Source organism: Petaurus breviceps, unplaced genomic scaffold (assembly GCF_028583685.1).
Source record: "Petaurus breviceps papuanus isolate PSGF00001 unplaced genomic scaffold, PetGlider_PUasm1.0 90865, whole genome shotgun sequence".
In the NCBI taxonomy this organism is placed as follows: domain Eukaryota; kingdom Metazoa; phylum Chordata; class Mammalia; order Diprotodontia; family Petauridae; genus Petaurus; species Petaurus breviceps.
The window spans coordinates 10,905,769-10,926,975 of NW_027187367.1; the positions used below are offsets into that span (position 1 = coordinate 10,905,769).

The 21,207-nt window shown below is 43.1% G+C and overlaps 1 protein-coding gene across 4 annotated transcripts in view; it reads left to right on the forward strand.

The window, feature by feature from the left end:
• BRPF3 (bromodomain and PHD finger containing 3) overlaps nucleotides 1-21,207 on the forward strand; it is a 34,766-nt gene that overhangs the window by 1,528 nt on the left and 12,031 nt on the right. The window contains exons 2-9 of one of the 4 annotated variants that reach the window (XM_069073538.1): nucleotides 2,024-3,473; nucleotides 5,781-5,937; nucleotides 8,513-8,644; nucleotides 9,769-9,897; nucleotides 10,333-10,645; nucleotides 11,424-11,708; nucleotides 13,116-13,622; nucleotides 16,258-16,351. In XM_069073538.1, coding sequence (XP_068929639.1) covers nucleotides 2,068-3,473; nucleotides 5,781-5,937; nucleotides 8,513-8,644; nucleotides 9,769-9,897; nucleotides 10,333-10,645; nucleotides 11,424-11,708; nucleotides 13,116-13,622; nucleotides 16,258-16,351 — 3,023 coding nt within the window. In that variant the 5' untranslated portion in view covers nucleotides 2,024-2,067. The remainder of the gene's footprint in view (nucleotides 1-2,023; nucleotides 3,474-5,780; nucleotides 5,938-8,512; nucleotides 8,645-9,768; nucleotides 9,898-10,332; nucleotides 10,646-11,423; nucleotides 11,709-13,115; nucleotides 13,623-16,257; nucleotides 16,352-21,207) is intronic. The other 3 variants (XM_069073539.1, XM_069073540.1, XM_069073541.1) reach the window with 3 other exon arrangements.

Genomic DNA, 21,207 nt, shown 5'->3' on the forward strand with positions numbered 1-21,207 from the left:
CTTCTCTTCTCTTCTCTTCTCTTCTCTTCTCTTCTCTTCTCTTCTCTCTCCCCCTTCCCTCCCTCCCCCCAAGTAACTGAGAAAACTGGTGGTTTCTTTGGGAGGTGGGTAAAAGAACTTCAAAGCATTTGGGCAACTGGGCAGGCAGGCTGACAGCGGCATCATGTGGCACAGGTTGCCCCAAAAGCATGTGGCATTTCTAAGGCCTCCCAGCTGGTGTAGCTAATTCACATCAGGCTCAGCCCTCCTAATACAGGGCAACCCTCCTTGATGGATTTCTTCTTCCTTCCCCCTTTTCTATGCATAGTACCCTAGATGAATTGTTGTCAGCATGATGAAGTTATTACTTGTGTCAGTCTTGGGCTGGTGGTGTTTTTAACCATGATACTAATTACATCTTATTAAAGATAATAAACTGACATTTGATTGGTGCTTTATACTTCTTTCAAGGCAGTTTTATATCCATTATCTCCTTTAGCTTGAGAGAGGGAGGTTTTCTATTATTACATCTTATAGATGAAGAAGCTGAGGCACAAAGAGAAAAAGTCACTTGTTCAAATTCATATGATAAATTAATAGGAGCAGAGCATAAAAGTAAAGCTTTTTAAACTCTTATTCCATTCCCTTTCTAGAATAATGGCTTCTGGATGATGTTTTTCAGTCTACCTTGTAAGGTAATTTGATAGTGGCCACCCCACTTCACAGATGTGGATAATGTGGTATATTAATCTGCCTTAATTTTGCTGTGATGGAATTATAATAGATGTTTATATAGTACTTTAGACCTTGGGGGGGACTGATGATAGTTGTTATTTATGTAGTACATTAAAACATGCAAAGTACTTTATATATGTCATCTAATTTTAGCCTCACTTGTGAGGTGTATAATGCAGGTAGAAGCACCTGTTACCAACTATACTATTGTCTAGGTATTGCCAACTCAGGTCAACTTGTACTCTAGGTGCCATTTTCAGGGAATATTGTTTACTGTAGGTACCAGTGGGAGAGCCAAGAATTTCCTCGTCATCAATTGTAGCTCCCTTCCTCCAAGAACCTCTAAGGGAAAACTTAAGAGCCATTGTATGGACAAAAGTTCTCAACACTATATGAGTATTGAACAGTGTATGTATTTTGGAAGGAAGTATTTTGTGAGGTTATAACATGGCAAGGGCATCTTAATCCTTTGCTGGTTTATGATTCAGAATGGGGATTTCTTTGAGTTTCCAGGGCTTCCAGGTATGCCTAATTTAAAGCATTCTAAAGATTAGACTATAGGTTATTTTCTTGATTCTTTTACGAAGGCCTGTCCTATAGTTCTCAGGGTTTCTCTTAATAGCTCAGATGCTGTGTATGTGCAGTTTGAAGTCTGAACGAAGAAGGTATATATATATTTAACCACAGGTGTGATACTACTCCTGCATCACCATAATTCTGGGGGTAACTGTGGTGTAGGTACCTGTGAGAGGTTAACATGTTGAACTTGGAATAGATGAACTTTGATTTGAACCCTAAATCTTTTTCCTCTTTTTGTAAAATGAAGTTAATTCTTGTACCATCTACCTTATGGGACTGTTGTGAGGAAAGCAATTTGTAAGCCTCAAAATGTTCATAGAGACATTAGAGTAACCTGGTATAGTGGATAGAGAGCTGGCCTTAGAAGTGAGGGAGGATTGAGTTTAAGCCCTGCCCCTAACTTGCTCTTTCATACAAGTGACTTGACTTAGTGCTTCTGGCAACTAACTCTAAGACTATAAGTGTCAGAGAAGATGTTGAATTCCATAGAAGATTTTTCATCCCTGGGAGTTCTGTATACTAATTATATCTCTGGTTTTAAACAAAACAAAACAATAATAATGTAAATACACATGACTTTTAATGCTAAGTGGGGACACATGAAGCCAAAGTGATCTTTTTGGTCTCTTAAAGGAATATTTTCCCATTATATGTTTGGATTAGCCACTTTATGCTGCTTGTGTTCCCCATCTATCAGCTTACATTTTTTTTTCTTGACTTTTTCTCTTAGGTTTTTTTCACTCCCAGACTCCACTTATTTGAACTGCAAGTAACATGAGGAAACCTCGAAGGAGATCCCGGCAGAATGCCGAAGGCAGGCGTTCTCCATCCCCGTATAGCCTGAAGTGCTCCCCTACTCGAGAGACACTAACTTATGCCCAGGCACAGCGGATTGTGGAGGTGGACATTGATGGAAGACTGCACCGAATCAGCATCTATGACCCTCTAAAAATCATCACTGAGGATGAGCTGACAGCTCAGGACATCACCGAATGTAATAGCAACAAAGAAAACAGTGAGCAGCCTCTGTTTCCTGGCAAGTCCAAGAAAACCTCCTCAAAAGGCAAGAAAAAGGAGTCATGTTCCAAGCATGCCCCAGGCACCTCCTTCCACCTGCCTCAGCCCAGCTTCCGAGTGGTTGACTCTTGCAGTCAGCCAGATGCACCACCCCTCCCTGCTGCTTACTACCGCTACATCGAGAAGCCACCAGAGGACTTGGATGCAGATGTGGAATATGACATGGATGAGGAGGATCTGGCCTGGTTAGACATGGTGAATGAGAAGAGATTGGTGGATGGCCATGGGACCATCTCTGCTGACACATTTGAATTGCTGGTAGATAGACTAGAAAAGGAATCCTATTTAGAGAGCCGAAGTAGTGGGGCTCAGCAGACCCTTATTGATGAAGATGCTTTCTGCTGTGTCTGCATGGATGATGAGTGTCACAACAGCAATGTCATCCTCTTTTGTGATATCTGCAACCTGGCTGTGCATCAGGAGTGCTATGGAGTCCCCTACATTCCAGAGGGACAGTGGCTTTGCCGATGCTGCTTGCAGTCCCCTTCCCGTCCTGTGGACTGTGTTCTTTGCCCCAACAAGGGTGGGGCCTTCAAGCAGACCAGTGATGGGCACTGGGCTCATGTGGTGTGTGCCATCTGGATCCCTGAGGTCTGTTTTGCTAATACTGTGTTTCTGGAGCCTATTGAGGGTATTGACAATATTCCACCAGCTCGATGGAAACTGACCTGCTACATTTGTAAGCAGAAGGGCCTGGGTGCTGCTATCCAGTGCCACAAGGTGAATTGCTACACAGCCTTTCATGTGACATGTGCCCAGCGGGCTGGGTTGTTTATGAAGATAGAGCCCATGAGAGAAACCAGCCTAAATGGTACCACTTTCACAGTGCGCAAAACAGCCTACTGTGAAGCCCACTCCCCCCCAGGCACTGTGAAAAAGGAAGTCCTCCCTGTGGTCTCCAGTGAAGGTGGGGAAGAAGATGAGGCAAAGGAGGGAGGAGGAGAAGAGGAAAGCAAGGTTCCAGTAAGCAGTGCTCTGAAGACTTCCCTAAAGAAGAACAAAATGAAAGTAAAGCAGAAGATCAAGAAGGAATCAGAGGATCCATCGAGGGATTCACCTACAACCACACCCCTAGTGGCTATAACACAGATCCCATCCTGCAGGTGAGCCATAGCCACCAAGCCAGGCAGGAAAGTAGACCAAGTACCCAATCTCTGGGAACACTTATTCAGTCACCTTGGAGAGTTAGAGAAAGGGAGAAACACGTCCTTCCTTGGACTTAAAAGTCCCCTCCGCCCCCACCCCCCTAGTTCTGTTAAATCAAACAGTCTAATGTGCACTAAGTCATCAGGCAGAGAAGAACTGCTATGGTAATGAGCATGTTCTTGAATCCATAAAGAGTGATTGGATTAGAGAGAGGGTGATAAGTTAGGGAAGTTTTCCTGGAGAAGGTTAGCCTTAAAAAAATATATTTTTTTTTTTGGAGGGGGAAAGGTAGGGCAACTGAGGTTAAGTGATTTGCCTAAGGTCACACGGCAAGTTTTGTGTTAAAGTGTCTGAGGCCAGATTTGAACTCAGATCCTCCTGACTCCAGGACCGGTGCTCTAAAAAATAATATTTTCATAAGACTTCTAGAATGTCACAACATAGAAGGGTCTTAGAAATCTTCTAGGCAGGAGTGACCTGTTCAAGACCACAACTCATTGAGTGGCAGAGCCAGATATCTAGGTCTTCAGATTCTAGTCCACTGGTCTATTGAGTACAATGCATTTTTTCCATAGAAAAGTATAGGGAGAATGTGATGATGGGAAGAAGAAAGAATTAAGCCATTTAAGGAATTTCCCAGTAACACACGGTTGTGGAGCACATGCCCAGGGGCTGTTAGCTGGAGAGAAAGGGATTCCCTCAAGATTTGCATGGGATCCTAGTAAGAGTTTTGACTTCTGCTTCATGCTGGGATCAGTACTGGAGTGAGCAGGCTCAGACTTCAGTCCCTATTTCCAGAGTTGTTATGTCAGCTTATTCCTTTGAGCACAGTTTCCTCCACCCAGCCCCTGAATTCTTTTGGGATCCTTGTGGGCAAACAGGTTCAGAAAGAGTGAGATTAAGAGTAGAATTTGCTGCAATTTGCAGGGTTAGAGTGGTCTGAATATTAATGCCTTTTGCTGAAAGGGGTTTAGATATCAGGGCTTTTTTTTTTTTTGGTACCATGATAGGTTTTGGGGGAAATGCCTGGATGATAGAGAGCTCCTTGCCCCTTTTTTAGACCTACACCAATGCTCCTTTTTTCCCAGTTGCCAGCTTGTGAAGACTGGACATCTTATTCTTGATTTTAGGAGGCTTGCCTTGTTCTAGGTCAGTAGTCTTCCCCTGAGCTTTACTAGCTTGAACCTGGATACTGAGACTTGGGCTTCTCCTTTGTGGAAGAATGAGCTTTCTAGAGTCACACCAATATGCTTTTAGATATCAGTTATTTTCACTGGATCAAAGTTAGGCAAAATCTTCATGATTCCAGTGTTTTTTAATAAGAGCCCCAAATAAATAGGATGTCTCTAAGGGGCTCACACTTAGCCTAAATGATAGTACCCCTGCCACAGAACTTCCAGTTTTCTTTTCTTATGAGACATCATAGTATAGGAAAAAGAATGCTAGACTTGGAATCAGGAGATCTGTGTTCAAATCCTTACTCTGACACATACATATGTCACATAGTCACATAACATCTTTAATCCATTATTGCCCTAGGGCTGTGAATACTTGCACAGTCTATCTCATAGGGTTGTTCAGAAGAAAGTATTTCCTTAAACCTTAAAGTGTTATATAGATGTGAGGAGTTCTTTCTTTTTAAACCATTAACAACAGGGGTAGGAAATAGTGCTGATGTTTTCTTTTCTTTTCTTTTTTTTTTAAGCAATCAGAGTTAAGTAACTTGCTCAAGGTTACACAGCCAGTTATTTCTGAGTGTAGTGCTGAGTGTCTGAGCCCGGGATTCGATCTCCAGGTCATCCCAACACTGGAGCTGGTGCTCTTACTCGCTGAGCCACCTGGCTGCCCCTTTGATATTTTCTTATAGCTTACTTTACCTCTCATTTGCTTTTGGCTCCATTCTTCAGGAATGTGGGGACATGCACATAGTTCAGGTACTTGGCAAGTGTTTATAAAGCATCTCATAACTGTTAGACATTGTGTGTACAAAGTAACAACAGGAGTATTTCCATTGAGGTTCCAATTTGGGAAACTGGGAGGGGTTAAGTTGAAGACTGGTAGTCAAAATCCAAGATGCTGAACTTTGGATACCTGACTTTGCTATTATCATTTTAAGTCTTTATGCTGAAGTGTTTGGCAACTCTGCAGCCTTCTTCTTGTCCCTGCTCCAGAGGAGACTGAGGTCAGGATGGTGACTTGGGTGCCAAGACCCACACTCCCCTCTGACTCTTGCTCTCTGCTCCCTGTCCCCACTCTTCCCCAAGGTTGAACAAGATCTGTAGTGGCCTGTCCCTGCAAAGGAAGAACCAGTTCATGCAGCGGCTTCATAACTACTGGCTGCTGAAACGCCAGGCAAGGAATGGTGTTCCTCTCATCCGGCGCCTACACTCGCACCTTCAGTCCCAAAGAAATGCCGAGCAGGTGGGTAAGGGCCTGAAGGGGAAAAACAGAGAATACCCAGGTACATAAGGGGGGGATGGCATATATGACTAGTCCCATAGTGCTTGAGGTGTGGCATCCTTCAAGGGTAGACTCTTCTTGCCCCAGGAACTCATGGCCAGTAATTTTGAGTTTAATTGTTTTGTACTGGTACCCTTTATATAACCACTGCTTCCAACTGGCAGCAGCCTCCCCAGGGGCCATGTCAGGTTTGGGGGATTAGCTTCAAGGGCAGGACTAAGACTGATCTTAATAGACCAGATAAGGTAGCAGAAACATAAAAGAGTGGGACACTGGACTTGGAAACTTTAGGGGAGGGGGAGAAATAAAATGGACTTAAATGTAGTCTTGTGGTTATTCCTTCTCAAATGTTGTAGTTTTTCCCTTTTTAACTTATTCCTTCCCCTAGGCCCTGGATGAAATGTGTGCTCTCAGGCAAGGGTACAGGTAGTGTCTGGCAAATAACTTGTTCTAGTATAATATTTTTAAAACAAATTGATTGCCATTGAATGAGGTTACACAATTTTTAATATACTCCAGGAAAGGAAAAATTAATCACTTTTATATTTTCATGTGAACATGCATGGAAAACTATAATTTTTTTTCATTTGTACTGTGTAGCAGGTAGAGGAATGTTTACTAAAAAGCTAAAGGGATATGAGCTTGAAAATCCCTGCCTTAAGCCTTTATATGTGCCTGTCTTCTGAGTTGAAGAAACTTTCATTGACTCTACTGCCCCCTCCAGTTGCTGACTTTCTTGTTTTCATTTGTAACCACACTCCTCTATGTTTAAGCTCTCCTTTAGGACCTTTCAGTCTAGTCTTTAACTTCCACTCTGCTGAAACTGCTTTCTGTAGATCACAGTGACCACTTCTTTGGATGATCTAGTCCTCATTCTTCTTGAACTAATAGCTTTATTTGATACTATGTTGCTGTCTCTTCTGTAACATAATCTGATTCTCCTATCTCTTTGACAACTCCTTTTATTGATGACTCTTTTAACTATACATTTCTGGTTTCTTCTTTCTTCCTCTTAATACTCTGGCTCAGCAATCTCATTCACATCATATTTTTAGGACTCCAGATTCTGCTACCTTCCCAGTACTGACCTTCTGTTCCATTTCTTGTCCTATTATCTCCATTTTACTACAGGATATTTCTTTCTACTGTTACTTACCTCTGTAGACTTTTTGAAAGTTGAATTTCTCACTATTATTCCCCTTCCCTAGTGAATTAGCACCTCATCTAAACTTTCCCATCTCCATCAAGCCTCCCCTTTACTGTCCTGAATAGCAGGAAACCAGATGATATATCTGGGGCTGTAAAGATCCTTGAAGGTCACCGAGGGGAATTTCCTCATTTTACTGGTCAGGAAACTCAGACCCAGAGAAATTCATTGATTCACCTAAGATCACACAGGCTGCAAGAATCAGAATTGGAATCTGAACTCCTAACCGATGCCTTTCAATCTAGCCCTCTTCCCCCTACACCAATGCCTTTCTGATTGGCTTTATTTTTCTTCATTATTCTTCTCTGCATCTCCCCTTACCTAGCCTTCTACTAAATTTAATTGATTCCTCCATAACTTCTGTTAGGTTTGTCAGTTCATTTCCATTCTTTCAGTCTCCATCCCATTCCAAGGCCTTATCATTACTAGAGTAGCTTCTTAGCGGTGTCCTTAATTTCAGGTTCTTTGTTACTTCAGGGGATCCTTAAACATAGCTGCCATTGACTTTTTTAGGAATCATTTTCACCATCCCCTGCTCAGAATCTAGAAAGGCTACTTGCATGTCAGAATATTCCGGAAGACCATCTTGTAAGACCCAAAGAAGAGAAAAATTATTCTCTCAGAGTTATAATGAAACCTATGATCCAACGATTAGGTCTTCTGACTTTTGAGTTCAGTGCTTTTTTTACTCTACACTAACACCTCAGTCTGACAGTCAGAGTCCTCTATCATCTGGTTGCTGTCCCTTTTCAGTCTCATCTTTGGTTCCTAATTGCAAAGCTCTCATCTAGTCATTTCTTCTTTTGCAATTTCATTTCTATTATCACTCTACAAGGGTCAGCTCATTGGTCTAAGAAGCTTTCCTTGATGAATCACAACCTTCTCTGATAATTCTTTCATAGCATCCTATATCTCTTCTTCCTCTTCCTCCCTGCCCCGCCCCCCCCCTCTCCCAGATCCCAAGGTACTTAATAACTGCTTGTAGGAAAAGGGCCTAATCTAATCCCCACTTGGGGAAGTAGTCTCCCCCTTCCCCTGCCCACATTAATTACACAGCTTCCCTTTGGTGGTCTCATCTCCTATGTGCCTCTTCATAGTTGGCTGTTGTCACAGTGGAAGCCCTGAGTTACTTTTAAGTGCGAGGTGACTTTCTATTCAGTAGCCTTGTTAGGCCAGAACTGAAGATTTTGACATTGACTGTAGCCAAATATAGAGGATGGGAAGGAAGAGAGAAGGGAATTTTTTTGCCAAGGCCTAGGGAGGAGGCTGATGTCTGCAGAAGGTGCGTGTTTCCCACGACCCCCCCCAGCTCCTACCTTTGCTTCCTAGAAGGAACAGGACGAGAAAACCAGTGCCGTAAAAGAAGAGCTTAAGTACTGGCAGAAACTTCGCCATGACCTGGAGCGGGCACGGCTGCTGATTGAATTGATCCGAAAGAGAGAGAAGCTCAAGAGGGAGCAGGTGAGAGGAAACTGTTTCCTTCCCCTAAGATTCTTGACCAAATATTGTTATGAGGGAAAGCTAAGAATTAGAGAATCACTGAATCTAAAAAGGTCATTGAGTGCTGTCACAATCTACTCTATGACCATCCAGCAAGTGGCTATCCAACCTTGGCTGGAAGACAGCTAGGGATGATGAGCCCACTATTTCCTAAGGTGTCTGGTTTTACCACGTGTGTGGTTTGTGTATTGGTCTTTCCTTCTTGCTCTTGAGGTGTCAGGATTTTGGTGTGAATACCATTCTTGCTCTGTACATGCACTATATGTAGTGCATCTTTGGGTTTATTTGGGCATAGGCCTGGACCCATAGGCAGGCACTCCAGGCTAGTCCCCCCCAGTCTGAGATCTATGGTCCATCCAGATTTTTGTAGCACTTACTTTCTATGTTATTCACTTGGCGATTCATTGTTACTTAATGCTCCTTGTACACATCTTAACTACCCAGTGAGATTCAGAGCTCCTTAATGGTAAGGAATTGTCTTATCTTGTTGTGTAATCCCTAGGATGCTTAAGTGTTCTCTAATCAGCAGGACAAAAGATGACAGTCCAAAGCTGGTGTCTTTGGTTATAGAAGCAGTGCAAGTGGCCCTGCTGAGCTACAGAAGCAGAGGGGGCACAATACTTTCATTTCTTTCTTTGAGGTTGTGTTTAGACCAGCTTAACAGCCACAGGGCTCAGTAGGGCCCAAAGGGGCAGCCAGACCCGTTTCAGGGCTGCCTCAACCACAGCTGAGAGCTGCAGCTGTAAGTGTGTACCTCTTAGACTGGAACCGGGAAGAACTACTTGGGACTTAAACCAGCCATGCTAAATGTTCATGAGGCTCCTGGTGCCATCCATCATCACTGTTCCCCATCTTTGGTTAAGAAGTGACGAGCAGGAAGCAGCCCTCATTTGGCATGGGCAACAGGACAAAATTTCCAAGCTGTGCTGTGCCCTGCCAGCCCTTTCACAGTTGGTGGCATAACCATCTTAACAAGAATAAGTATTTGTGGTGTTGTGTGTGTGGTGGGTGGGTTGGGGGTGGGAACTGGGGGAAAGGAGAGAGCATGCAAATTCTTGCTCATCACCTTTCCTCTGAATCATTAGGTCAAGGTCCAGCAGGCTGCAATGGAGTTGGAGCTGACTCCTTTCAACGTCTTATTGCGCACAACTCTAGATCTTCTACAGGAGAAAGATCCTGCCCAGATCTTTGCTGAACCTGTCAACCTGAGTGAGGCAAGTTTTTTCCTCACCACCATCACCACCCTGCCCCTGTCAACCTGTCTGTGGTAGTGCCACTGTCGGGATAAAAATCTAACACTTAAGAGAGCTTCCAGATCAGTTGTCATATAGTTTTAAAGGGGTCTTGGGGGTAGGTTTAGGTGGGAAAGGGGACCAGGAGAGGTATCTTTTTCCAGGAGAGGAGGGTGAGGAGTTGGTACCCTGGTGAATGGTCACACAGGGTAGATAGCTGAGAGTGGGATGGGTTGAATGATGGGGGCCCTGAGGTGGTGGTGGGGTAAGGGTGAGGTTTAGAAGGGTATATGGGCAAGGAAGTACCAGTAAGTTTAGCAGGGCCAAGTGGAAGGGGCAGCTAAGAGTGCCGGTGAAGGGTGCACTCTGTTTGGCTAGTAAATGGTTTTTGTAATTGTACAGGTTTTATATGTTTAGGTTCCAGATTACCTGGAATTCATATCCAAGCCAATGGATTTTTCCACCATGAGGCTGAAGCTGGAGTCCCATCTGTACCACACCCTGGAGGAATTTGAGGAGGACTTTAACCTTATAGTTACCAACTGTATGAAGTACAATGCTAAAGACACAATTTTCCATCGAGCAGCTGTCCGCTTGAGGGACCTGGGAGGGGCTGTCCTGCGGCATGCCCGGCGGCAGGCAGAGAACATCGGCTATGACCACGAGGTGGGAACCCACCTACCTGAGTCACCCAAAATGGAGGACTTTTATCGCTTCTCCTGGGAGGACGGTGAGAAGCCTGGGGTGGTGGGGAGGCTAGTGGCTGAGCATTTGGTCTGGGCTGGGCTGCCGCTGGCAGAGCTAGAGGGCCAGAGAAGGTTCTTCGGGACAGTAAAAGCCGGTAGGGTGATGGGCACACGTGGGGGAAGCAGAACTGGTTATATACACTGTGTGTCTTGGTTTCAGGGTGGGGAGGGCCCTGGCTAGGGCTTGCCCTTTGCAGAACAGGAACCTCTTCAAGACCGAAAGCTCAATGCACTTAGCTCATTTCAAAAGGTACAGGGACAGCAGGAGCGCTTTGGAAAACTGGCTTAGGGAGCTGGAGCCTCTCCTAAGGCTTCTCCTCCTCCTGGGCTTCCCCTCCCCTGTGTGGTTGGTGTATGGGGCTTGCATGCTGGTGTCTGTCGGTCTTTTTGGGGGTGAGTAGGTTGGTGACAGAAACACTGAATCACCTGAGCTCAGAGCATTGATCCTCAGGGCTTTCTGCTCTGCTGTAGCAACCAGACAGTCACCCAGGCAAGGGAATTTCTGCCTCTGACCCCTTCCAAGAAGCCCATTCTTGACTGTGAGCTGCTTCCTGCAGATGCTTCCCACATTCTGATCTTGCCCAATTGGCTCCCCTCTGTGCAGTGGTATTGCCAGGGCTGAGGCTCTACAATGACTCTGCTAGAAGCTCCGGTCCCAGGCATTTCAGGAGAGTGTATCTCATCCAGAGGACTCAGCTCCTTCCCCTTGCCCTCGGCCGTGCTGGTCCTTCAGCCCCCTCTGTCCTCCCTTCTCCCTGGCAGTGGACAGCATCCTCCTCCCAGAGAACCGGGCTCACCTATCCCTGGAGGTGCAGCTGAAGGAGCTTCTGGAGAAGCTGGACCTGGTGAGCACGATGCGATCCAGTGGGGCTCGGACCCGCCGTGTTCGCCTGCTGCGGCGGGAGATCAACACCCTCCGGCAAAAGCTGGCACAGCAGCAGCCAAACAAGATGGTGCCCAATGGGGAGTTGCCACCAGGGCCCCGGGAGGAGGTGGACGTGGTGGAGAAGGCTCTGCACGGAGAGGAAGAGGAGGATGGGGAGAAAGGTGAGAGGTGTGCGCAGGCAGGGCCAAGTGTTGTTATGGTTCCTTAAGGTGGTTATGGTTGTTTAAGGCCCAGACAACTCCCTACTGTTTCCCAGCTGGTGGGTGGATGCCTGTGAGCCCACCATTAGAGCCTCAGTTTTGTGTCTTGAGACTCTGGCACCAGTTGAATTGCCAGGACTCCTGGTAGAGTAACACCTGAAGCTGTTGTTAATAGTTCACCTTAGTGTGTATTGAGGATATGAGAATAGGTTTTGATGTGGAGCTAAGAGGCTTGTGAGGAAGCTTAGCACAGTGCAGGGAGGCCAGGGCAGGAAGCATACTGGATTCAGTGTCGGAGGAATGTACTCCAGTCTCAACTCTGCTGCTTAGAACTTGGTGTGGTCTTGGATAAGTCTCTCTCTGGGCCTCAGTTTTCTCATCTGTAAAATGTGTAGGTTGAACTAGACGATCCTTTGAAGGTCCCTTGCAATTCTAAACCTGTAATCCTGTGATTTCTAAGCCAGGACACCAGAATTCTAATCCTGGCTATGCCATTGACCTGCTCTGAGACCTGGACAAGTCATTTCCCTTCTTTGGACTTCTGCTGCTTCCTCTGTAAAGTGAGGAGGCTGGGCAAGATTGTCTCCCAGTTCCATTTCAAATGTAATCCTCTATAGGCCCTATCCAGAAGAAGAGTCTAATTTGCAAGTTGCTTCCAGGAACACTGTGCTTAGAGACTTTTAGGTATTTAGTGAATAGAGCTGCTTTCCATTTCCTTCCCTGGTTGAGAGAGGTGTCTTGGTGGCCCAACTGGGGAATCAGTCTGAAGTTGGATTTTGAGAGTGTTTGTTACTCAGAAGCTGGATGAATTGGTATGATGAACTTTAGTTTCTTTGGGGTCTGGTGCTGTCTAAGATGGGCAGGGGTAAAACTTATGGAAAAGGTCCCATTAGATCTGAGATGTGGCAGAGAGAATGATAGGGGTAGCCTGAAGCTTAGTGATACAGTTTTGGACTTGGGAGTCAAGAGGCTCCAGTTTTGATTCCACTGATTTTCTTTGTGATCCTGGACAAGTCACTTAAATGTGTTTCAGCATCTGTAAAACAGGGATCTTTTACAACTCCTTCTCTCACGTGGGTGGTCTGAAGCAAGATGGAATCACAGATAAGAAAGCACTTGGATCAAATCAGAGGAAATTCTCTATGTAATATCAGAACTACAACCAGCTTAGCTGATAACCTTAATACCTTCCTCATTCCCTCTAAATCTATTTTAGGATGATTTCTGAGGCTTGAAAAGTCTTAGGAAATCGTGTGCTTTCGTTCCTTTAGGTTAATGAATTGAGGTTTTTTTTTTCCTTCTTTCTTTTTTTTGGGGGGGGGGAGTGACTCTTTCTAAAATGTTCAAGCAGATTCTTTTTCTTTCTAGCAGATGACACCAAGCCTCCTCATCCCCCGACTCTGGAACCTACAGGGCCAGCACCTTCCCTGTCTGATCTGGATTCCCTCCAGGACCCTCCAACCTTGAAACCCATCAGTGAGAGCAAAATCCCAATAAGGCTTTCAAAATATGGGAAGGTGGAGGATGAGGTGTTGGACAAGGTGCCATCACAACGAGGGAGCCAGACCTTCCAGCGTCTGCTCAGTGACAATGGCCTTAACAGACTGTCCCTTCCAGCCCTTGAGATGTCCACTATGCCTCCCCTTAGTGGTGTGGGCCGACGTACCTCCGTCCTCTTCAAAAAGGCCAAGAATGGGGTCAAACTTCAAAGAAGCCCTGATGGGGCCCTTGAGAATGGAGAGGACCACAGTCTGATGGACCTGCCTGCCTCCCCAGCCAGCACTGAAGACGAGAGGCAAGCTCGGAAGCGACCACAGAGCAGGAGTTGCAGCGAGAGTGATGGGGAGAAGTCCCCTCAGCATGTGGAAGAGACAGGTGACCTAACCTGTAGCTCCGCTTGCTGCTGCTTGTGCTTCAGGGAATAAGGAGTATCTTAATGTCTGCTTCTGCTTGCCATCTGGCCAGTTGTACTATCCTTGGGGGCAGGTTCAGAACACTCCAGTAGTTTCTTACCTCCTTAATAAGTCCTGTGGATGCCAGTTGTTTGAGGGTCAGGTAACCCACGCTGGTTTTACATGCTACTGGTAACCAGAGATTCAGTCAGTCAACCAATAGTTACTTGTTCCTTTCCTAATCTGTGTCTAGTGTTGACCTAGACACAGTGGGGCTACAGAGAAGTACACCTTTACAATACATGAGCTCAAATCTAATAGCTTGTTGGTAGCCAAGATATATGAACTTTAAGATGATGATATAGGGCAGGGTATGATTACGAGTGGTACAGATGGCTTTGGTATTCAGATGTACGTGGTGAAAGGAGGCACATGGCATGGAGCAGTTAGGGAATACTGGGTTGAGGAGGTGAAACTTGAGCTGGGCCTCCAAGGATGGGCAGCCTTTGTCTGGGTGGAGTGCTTTCTAGGTTTTTGGGAGTGAGAGTGAGCATGGTTGTGTGCTGAAAGCAGTGATGAAATCAGGACTGACTGGAATGTAGGCTACTGGGGAATAGTTCCAGCAAGAGTCAGTGAAATAGGATGGATCCTGAGTAGTGATGTTAACTCACGTTTGTTTGTATGGGGGGGTGTTGCTTGGAGAGTAGAGTTGATTGGCAGATCTGACCCTATCCTATACTTTTGGATAGGGGCAGAACTTTTTTGCTCCTTCCTATCTCTTTCCTTGCTAGAGGGAATTTGTCTCTGGAGACTTAATCAGCCACACTCAGTTTCAACTTCCAGCTCCCTTTTTAGCCTAAGGGTATATAATGGACTTTCAGGTTCAAGCATTTTCCTCACTCCCCCTTGAGGTAGGGTAGTACAAATGTTACCCTCAATTTATCAGCAAAAGACCCTGAAGTTGAAAGACAACAAGCTTTGGGTCTGAGATTCAAAACCACGAAAGCCCTGAAAGCCAGTTTGAGGAGTTTAGGCTTGATGGTATTTGGGGAAAGCCTTGGATTGTTACACTGAGGTCTTGGTGGGAGGAGAGGTGAAAGATGTTCTTAAATCCTATAAGAGGTGGTTTGGTTCTCCTCTCCCCACCCTTCACCCCCATTTCTCATCAGCCATAGGTATATCCTTCACCTGTTTTCCTCCCCTTCCAATTGTATACTATCATTTCTTTGTCCAGAATTGTGTATTGTGTAGTCTCTAGAATTTGTCAACCATTGAGACCAACCCTTAGCTAACAGGTCCTGCTTTAGGGGATTAGCTATTAAATTTAATGTACTTTCTGAAAGATGCTTGGATACATATGGGTGATGGGCAGTGTGACATTTTTAGAATCTGCTCATTTCATAGCCTAACATGCCAGTGAGCAGTAGTAATAAGAATAATAATGCTTTACATTTGAATTACACATACTTGATTCTCACTGGAACCTTGTGAAGTGGGCACTTATCAGTGTTACTCCCATTCAACAGAGAGGACAGAGAAACACAAGTTATTAAGGAACTTTACTAAGATGACACTGTTATGGTCAGACAAAAAATAACAGCCTAAGTCTTTTGGCTATGCATTTTACCCACAAACTAAGATATGGATGATGTGTGTCTGCCAGAACTTAAGTGGGGATGCCTATTCATTGTACTGTCACTGAAATTACCTCAGGCTCCGTTATGAGACAATTGAACCACTGTGATGAAGATCATTTTCTTGATCTGGTATGACCTGATAAAAATTTCAATTCCTACTAAAGAGCTCCCTGCTATAAATAGATCTCTTCTCATTCATACTTAATCTGGTCCCTACAAGATATTCTTTCTGTTTTACAGATGGGGGAACCAAGATTGAAAGAAGAGGGGAAGGGACTTAACTATCATATGGGTTGCCAGAACTGGGATTAGAACTTGGAAATTCTGGCTTTCAGTCCAGGTTAGGTGTATTATAATTGTAGTATGGGACATTTAGTTTTGTTGGATCACCTGTCTTCTGTCTTTCTAACTTTGTTGGATATTTCAGGGCTGTTCTTTTCCTAGCTTCTTCCTAACTCCTGACTGTCTCTCTCCCAAGAGAATGAAACTAGACTATTTCCAGCAGTGTGTTGTATAGGGGTGTTAATGTTTATCTGGAATAGCAAGGAGGGTGGACTCCCAGAATGTCAGAGAAAGCTCTCTGATGATCATCTAGGATTTAAATGAGAAGCAGAGCTTGGACCTCATGAGAATTATGAGGGTGGGAAAGCTTCAGTTTTTGCCTTTGCATTCAAATGATGGCCTATATAGAGGGTGTTCTCTTTTAAGTGAAATGCAGGAGGTTAAATATTTTGGGGAGGAAATGAGAATTCCTGTTTACTGGTCAAAACCATTAGCCTTTTAAAAAAAATTCCTCACCTTGCCAAGATATATTCATTCATTGACATAGTGTAGCCCTGGTCACTAAGCTCACTTGAATAGCTGCTACCGTCTCCCTCCACTCTGCCCTGAACTAGTGGTGTGTGTTGGGAATGTTAATTTATGCACCATAGCTCACTGTGTGTTTGTGTGTGTATGTGTGTGTGTGTCCGTCCTTGGCAGGAGTCACCAACGGCTTTGGGAAGCACACAGAAAGTGGGTCTGATTCAGAATGTAGTTCTGGTCTTGGTGGTGGCCTGGCATTTGAAACTTGCAGGTAAGGACTTTAATCCCTAATCCTCATCTTTTTATATCTTCTTGCCCCTTCCCTTCAACCTCTGTGCAATAACAGGTTGATTTTCTATTGTAATTCTCATTTTTAAAAAATTTTGGGTTTTTTTGCTTTCTTTTCCCCTTGGCTCTTGTTTTTAGGGCCAAGAAGACTCTTAATTTCACAGGTTTATCCATGGTCCCAAGGACCTTGGTCCTTGTGGCTTCAGGCCACTCTTCTGAGGAGGGAAAGTAGAAAAGTGTGGTAGTAACAACTGACCAAGAGCCAAGTGGACAAAATAGCATTTTAGTCAAGGATCCAAATGAGGGACACACATTAAAAACAGAAAGCTGGATATCATCTGGAAGGTGGCTTCTTCCTTCTTTATACTTCAAACCCTCTATGCAGCTGCTGATGGAAGGGTATGGTCTTTAAAGGGTGAGTGATTTTTTTGTTAGAAAGGGTGCTTATGAAGACTTTTAAACTGTCTTTCAAAGGCCTCAGACTTCTCTGTTTTTCCACTAAACTTGAAGGAACCTTAGATATTATGTAGTTTGGGACCCAGAGAAGTGAAATGATTTTTTTCCAGGTCTACACAGGTAATAAATAGCCAACTTGAGAGTTGGACCCAGTTAGACCTAGACCCTCTAGTTCTAAATCCAGTGCTTAGTGAATAGGCAGAAATAAAACTATATTTTCTTTGATGGCAAAAACTCTTAAAACTAGTCATTAAGTTCTTCTAGGAGTTTTCTAGCTCTATGATTTTCTAGGTCTTTATTGAACATATACTGTGTAACCAGTGCTGAACAAAGCACCAGGAGAAAAGGGAGCAGGGGAGAATATAAGATTAGAAGGAAAAAGAGACCCCCCCCCCCCCCCCCCCAGGAACTGATATCAGCATTTCTCCCTTTGGCTGCAGAATGGTACATAGATAACAAAGTCCTGTGATCCTGACTTGTCTTTGAGGTATTAAGGAAGAGGCCACCTTCCTTGTTTTGAACCTGGGTTCCTATTGGTACTAATAACTGCATTGAATACTAGGCTTCCTTCCACAGTGTAATTTCAGAGTTTAGAGAAATTCAGAAATTTCGGTAATTTTTTTGGGCCTAGCAATAGTACATAAAAGCGCAATTGGCTGGTGAAGTGGGTAGAGTGCCGGGCCTGGAGTCAGGAACACTCCTTATGAGTTCAAATCTGGCTTCAGACACTTAATAGTTGTGTGACCCTGGGCAAGTCATTTTACCCTCTTTGCCTCAGTCTCATCTATAAAATCTGGAGAAGGAAATGGCAAAACACTCCAGTATCTTTGCCAAGAAAACCCCATTTGGGGTCAAGAAAGGTTGGACATGAATGGAAAATGACTGAACAGAAGTACATAAAAAGAAAGCCTTTGAATGTACCTTAAAGTAACAGAAATGTAGACTTTGCAAAGAAACTTATTCTTCTGGTGTAACCAAGTGAATTGAATTGGCAGGCAGATTTTTAAACCATACTGGACAGATGGTTGTTAATCCCCATGGAGATTTCTAGGGTGAGAGATTTTACAATCCCAGTTCTGTCATTTATTGCCTGTGTGACCTTGGGCAAGTTACTTCCCCTCTCTGCCTCAATTTTCTTTAAAATTAGAGGTTTTGACTATTTTTAAAACTATGATTCTACAGTCCTGACCAGACTGGCTAACTATCAAGAGGATCATCAGCTCTTGATAATCTGACTGCTTGGTGATGAATTCTTTGACCACAGCAACAAAAAACCAAAATAACACAAAATGACCCTCATCCCTATGGGGCCCTATTCTACTTTCTGTAATGATAGTGACAACAAAGTGGCATAAAAGAGGCAGAGGATCCTAAATATCATAAATTTTAGATTACCTGTCAGTGTTAATAATTTATATTGCAAAAATTATCTAAGGATCATGAAATGGAACATAACTCCTGGAAGAACTGAATTATCATGCTTGCTGTTCCAGCTATAATGAAATCCAAAGGCAAAAAAGAAGTTACCAGCTAAATATAAGGCCCAGTCAACAAGTAATTCTTGTGTCTACTATGTGCTAGGCATGTTCTGAGGAAACAGAAAAAGCAGACAGCCATGCCACAAAGGGGTTTACATATTAAGGATGGCTCATAGGCTCTTCTTGGACAGGCAAATAAAGCAGTGATGGGAAAGTTGGTTTTATTGTGTGTCTTAAGGTTATGAGAGTTGTCATTATAATCTGAGAATATTTGATCATCTCATTGTATTGCCCGTGAAAAGCATTTGCAAAAGGTCACCTTGTAACTAATTGCAGCTCAGGTAAACCAGCCACACATACAGGGCATTTCCAAAGTTTTTAAACTTTTGCAGCTTAGAATTGTACCAAGACTTTAAAGATACGCTGTATATGAATACTCTGTGATTTCAGTGCATAGGTGGGCAGGGGGAGCATGGTGAAAAATATTTTGGAAAAAAAATGGTTCAAGAATAAAACAGAGTCCAAAGGTTTGTTAACAGAAGCCTCATGCCTATGAGGAGAGAGAAGTGGAAGGCTCTGGACATGGTATATACCAAATAACCTCACAAAAAGTAAAAACATCAGTTAAACACTTGAATGCTGATGTGGAATCTCCATGTTTTGAATCTGTCATCTCTGTAATTAGACCACCAACTTTGTTAGAATGAAGATCAAAACTGGTACCAAACTAAAAGAAGTAATAAAAATAAGAGAATACTGTATGCAATTGAGACAAATCTAACCTGACCTACTTAAACTGACAAGCAAGAATGGGAAATGGATAAAAGAACAGATATTGACATATTCCTAAAGAAGTTTAACTGTGCAAATAAATTGATACACTAGAGACCCAAAAGAGCCTTATAAATTATTTCAGCCAGCAAACACTTGATCCTCCTTGCTAAATGGAGATAGCAGCAATTTATAAACTCATTTGAAAATTTTAATAGAGGAGGGAAGGCAGTAGATATTTATTAATAATATCAGCTCATAAAAAAGGAAGAATTAGTAGAGGGGAAAGCAGCTTTTCAGAAAGTTTGGTAACAGAGACCAAACTAATTATGATCCCTCCTAGGGCATTTAAGGATGGAACTGGAAGGATAGCAAACAGATGGAAAAATGGGAAAGCTCTGGAAAGATTTTAAACTCTTTTCTCCATCAGTAACAATAAAACTATCACATTTGGCCTCAACATGACAGTCTTCATGTGCTGCATGAAGAAGTAGAAAGGCACTAAAAAAAAAAAACAAAGATGGAAAGAACAGATGTACTAGATTAGATTAAGTATATTCTGGGAGGTCCTCTCTGGAGGTGATAGGTGATACAATTTTGAGGAGTTGAATTTTCAACATATCTGAAAGAGGGGAGGGTACCAAAGCTTTGGGGGAAAAAAAATTGAACCTTCCTTGTCAAAGTAAGGTGACCAGGAAAATATTTTTTAAATTAAATTTTAATTTTTTCAATTAACAAAAATCTTTTCTCTCCACATCTCTTCATTTGGAAAAAAAAATGAAACCCTCATACTATATGCATAATTGAGCAAAACAAATTCCTGTATTATCCATATCCATAAATAAACATATATCAATCTGTACCATGAGGTCATTATCTCTCTGTCAAGAGGTAGGTAACATGTTTCATTATTAAGTGCTCAGGAATCATGGTTTGACCAAAAATGTTAATGAACATCAGTCTGTATTTTCTCATCTTTGTAAACATTTTAATGAAAATTCTACACACACATATATCAAGGTCATCTTTGAGAAAGGAATAAGGAGACTTTCACAAATGATAATCTATAGCATACCAAATCACTTTTTTTGCTTTTTGGAGGGGGGAATGCAGGGCAATTGGGGTTAAGTGACTTGCCCAAGGTCACATGGCTAGTAAGTGTCAAGTGTCTGAGGCCAGATTTGAGCTCAGGTGCTCCTAACGCCAGGGCTAGTGCTCTATTCACTGCACCACCTAGCTGCCCCCAGACCAAATATTTACTGTCATTCAGTTAACATAGGTGGAAGGAATTCAAGATCTCATTGTGTTTGACATAACAAAATTCCACCTAAAAACTTCTGCTCTAACATTCATATCTGGAAATTCAACAGTGTTCTTTGAAAGATATATCAACTTTGACCATCTGATTACAAGAGGCACATAAAACAGGGAGATGTCTACTCAATAAAGGTGTTGCTTTCTTGTGGAGGATGTCCACTGAAGAATCCAAGTAGAAGAGGGATTCCCTAAAGATGCAGAGGTCTACTAGCTGCTCTTTTTGTGGATGATGTACTACAGACTGTATCAAGACCTAGAACCTTGTAGAGTATTCTAAATGAGATTTATGACCAGTATAAATGTTTGCCTTAACTATCCATGCTGGAATTGTCCAGCCTAGGTTATACTTGGATGGGCAAATCATAGAGCTGTTTCATTAGTATGGGAGGGATTAATGTGTATATATTTCATAAAAATTTAAAAAATTATGTTTTATATGTGCAGATATCTAATGTACTAGCTTAATCAGAAATCACCTCTATGACATTTGTTAAATGGGATTAGGAATCCTAATCTCAGTTTCATTTAACAAATGAAATAACAGATTGCTTAGAATATTAATGGTTGGATTAGAAAATACTGTTTGTTTCTATGGTTGTTATAGCCCTTAAAGACATAGATGTCCTCGTACTGACTAATTGCATATGCTGTGAAGTAGAACTAGTTTTTGATTCCCAATGTAGGATGTTCCACCTGTCCACAAGATACAGAGAAACAATTTTCTGTTCTGGATAGAAATTAATGAGCAGTTTTGAAAACACAACAAACTTTGAGCCTCTTTTTTTACAAAAACAATGCAGACAAGTTATACTTTGCT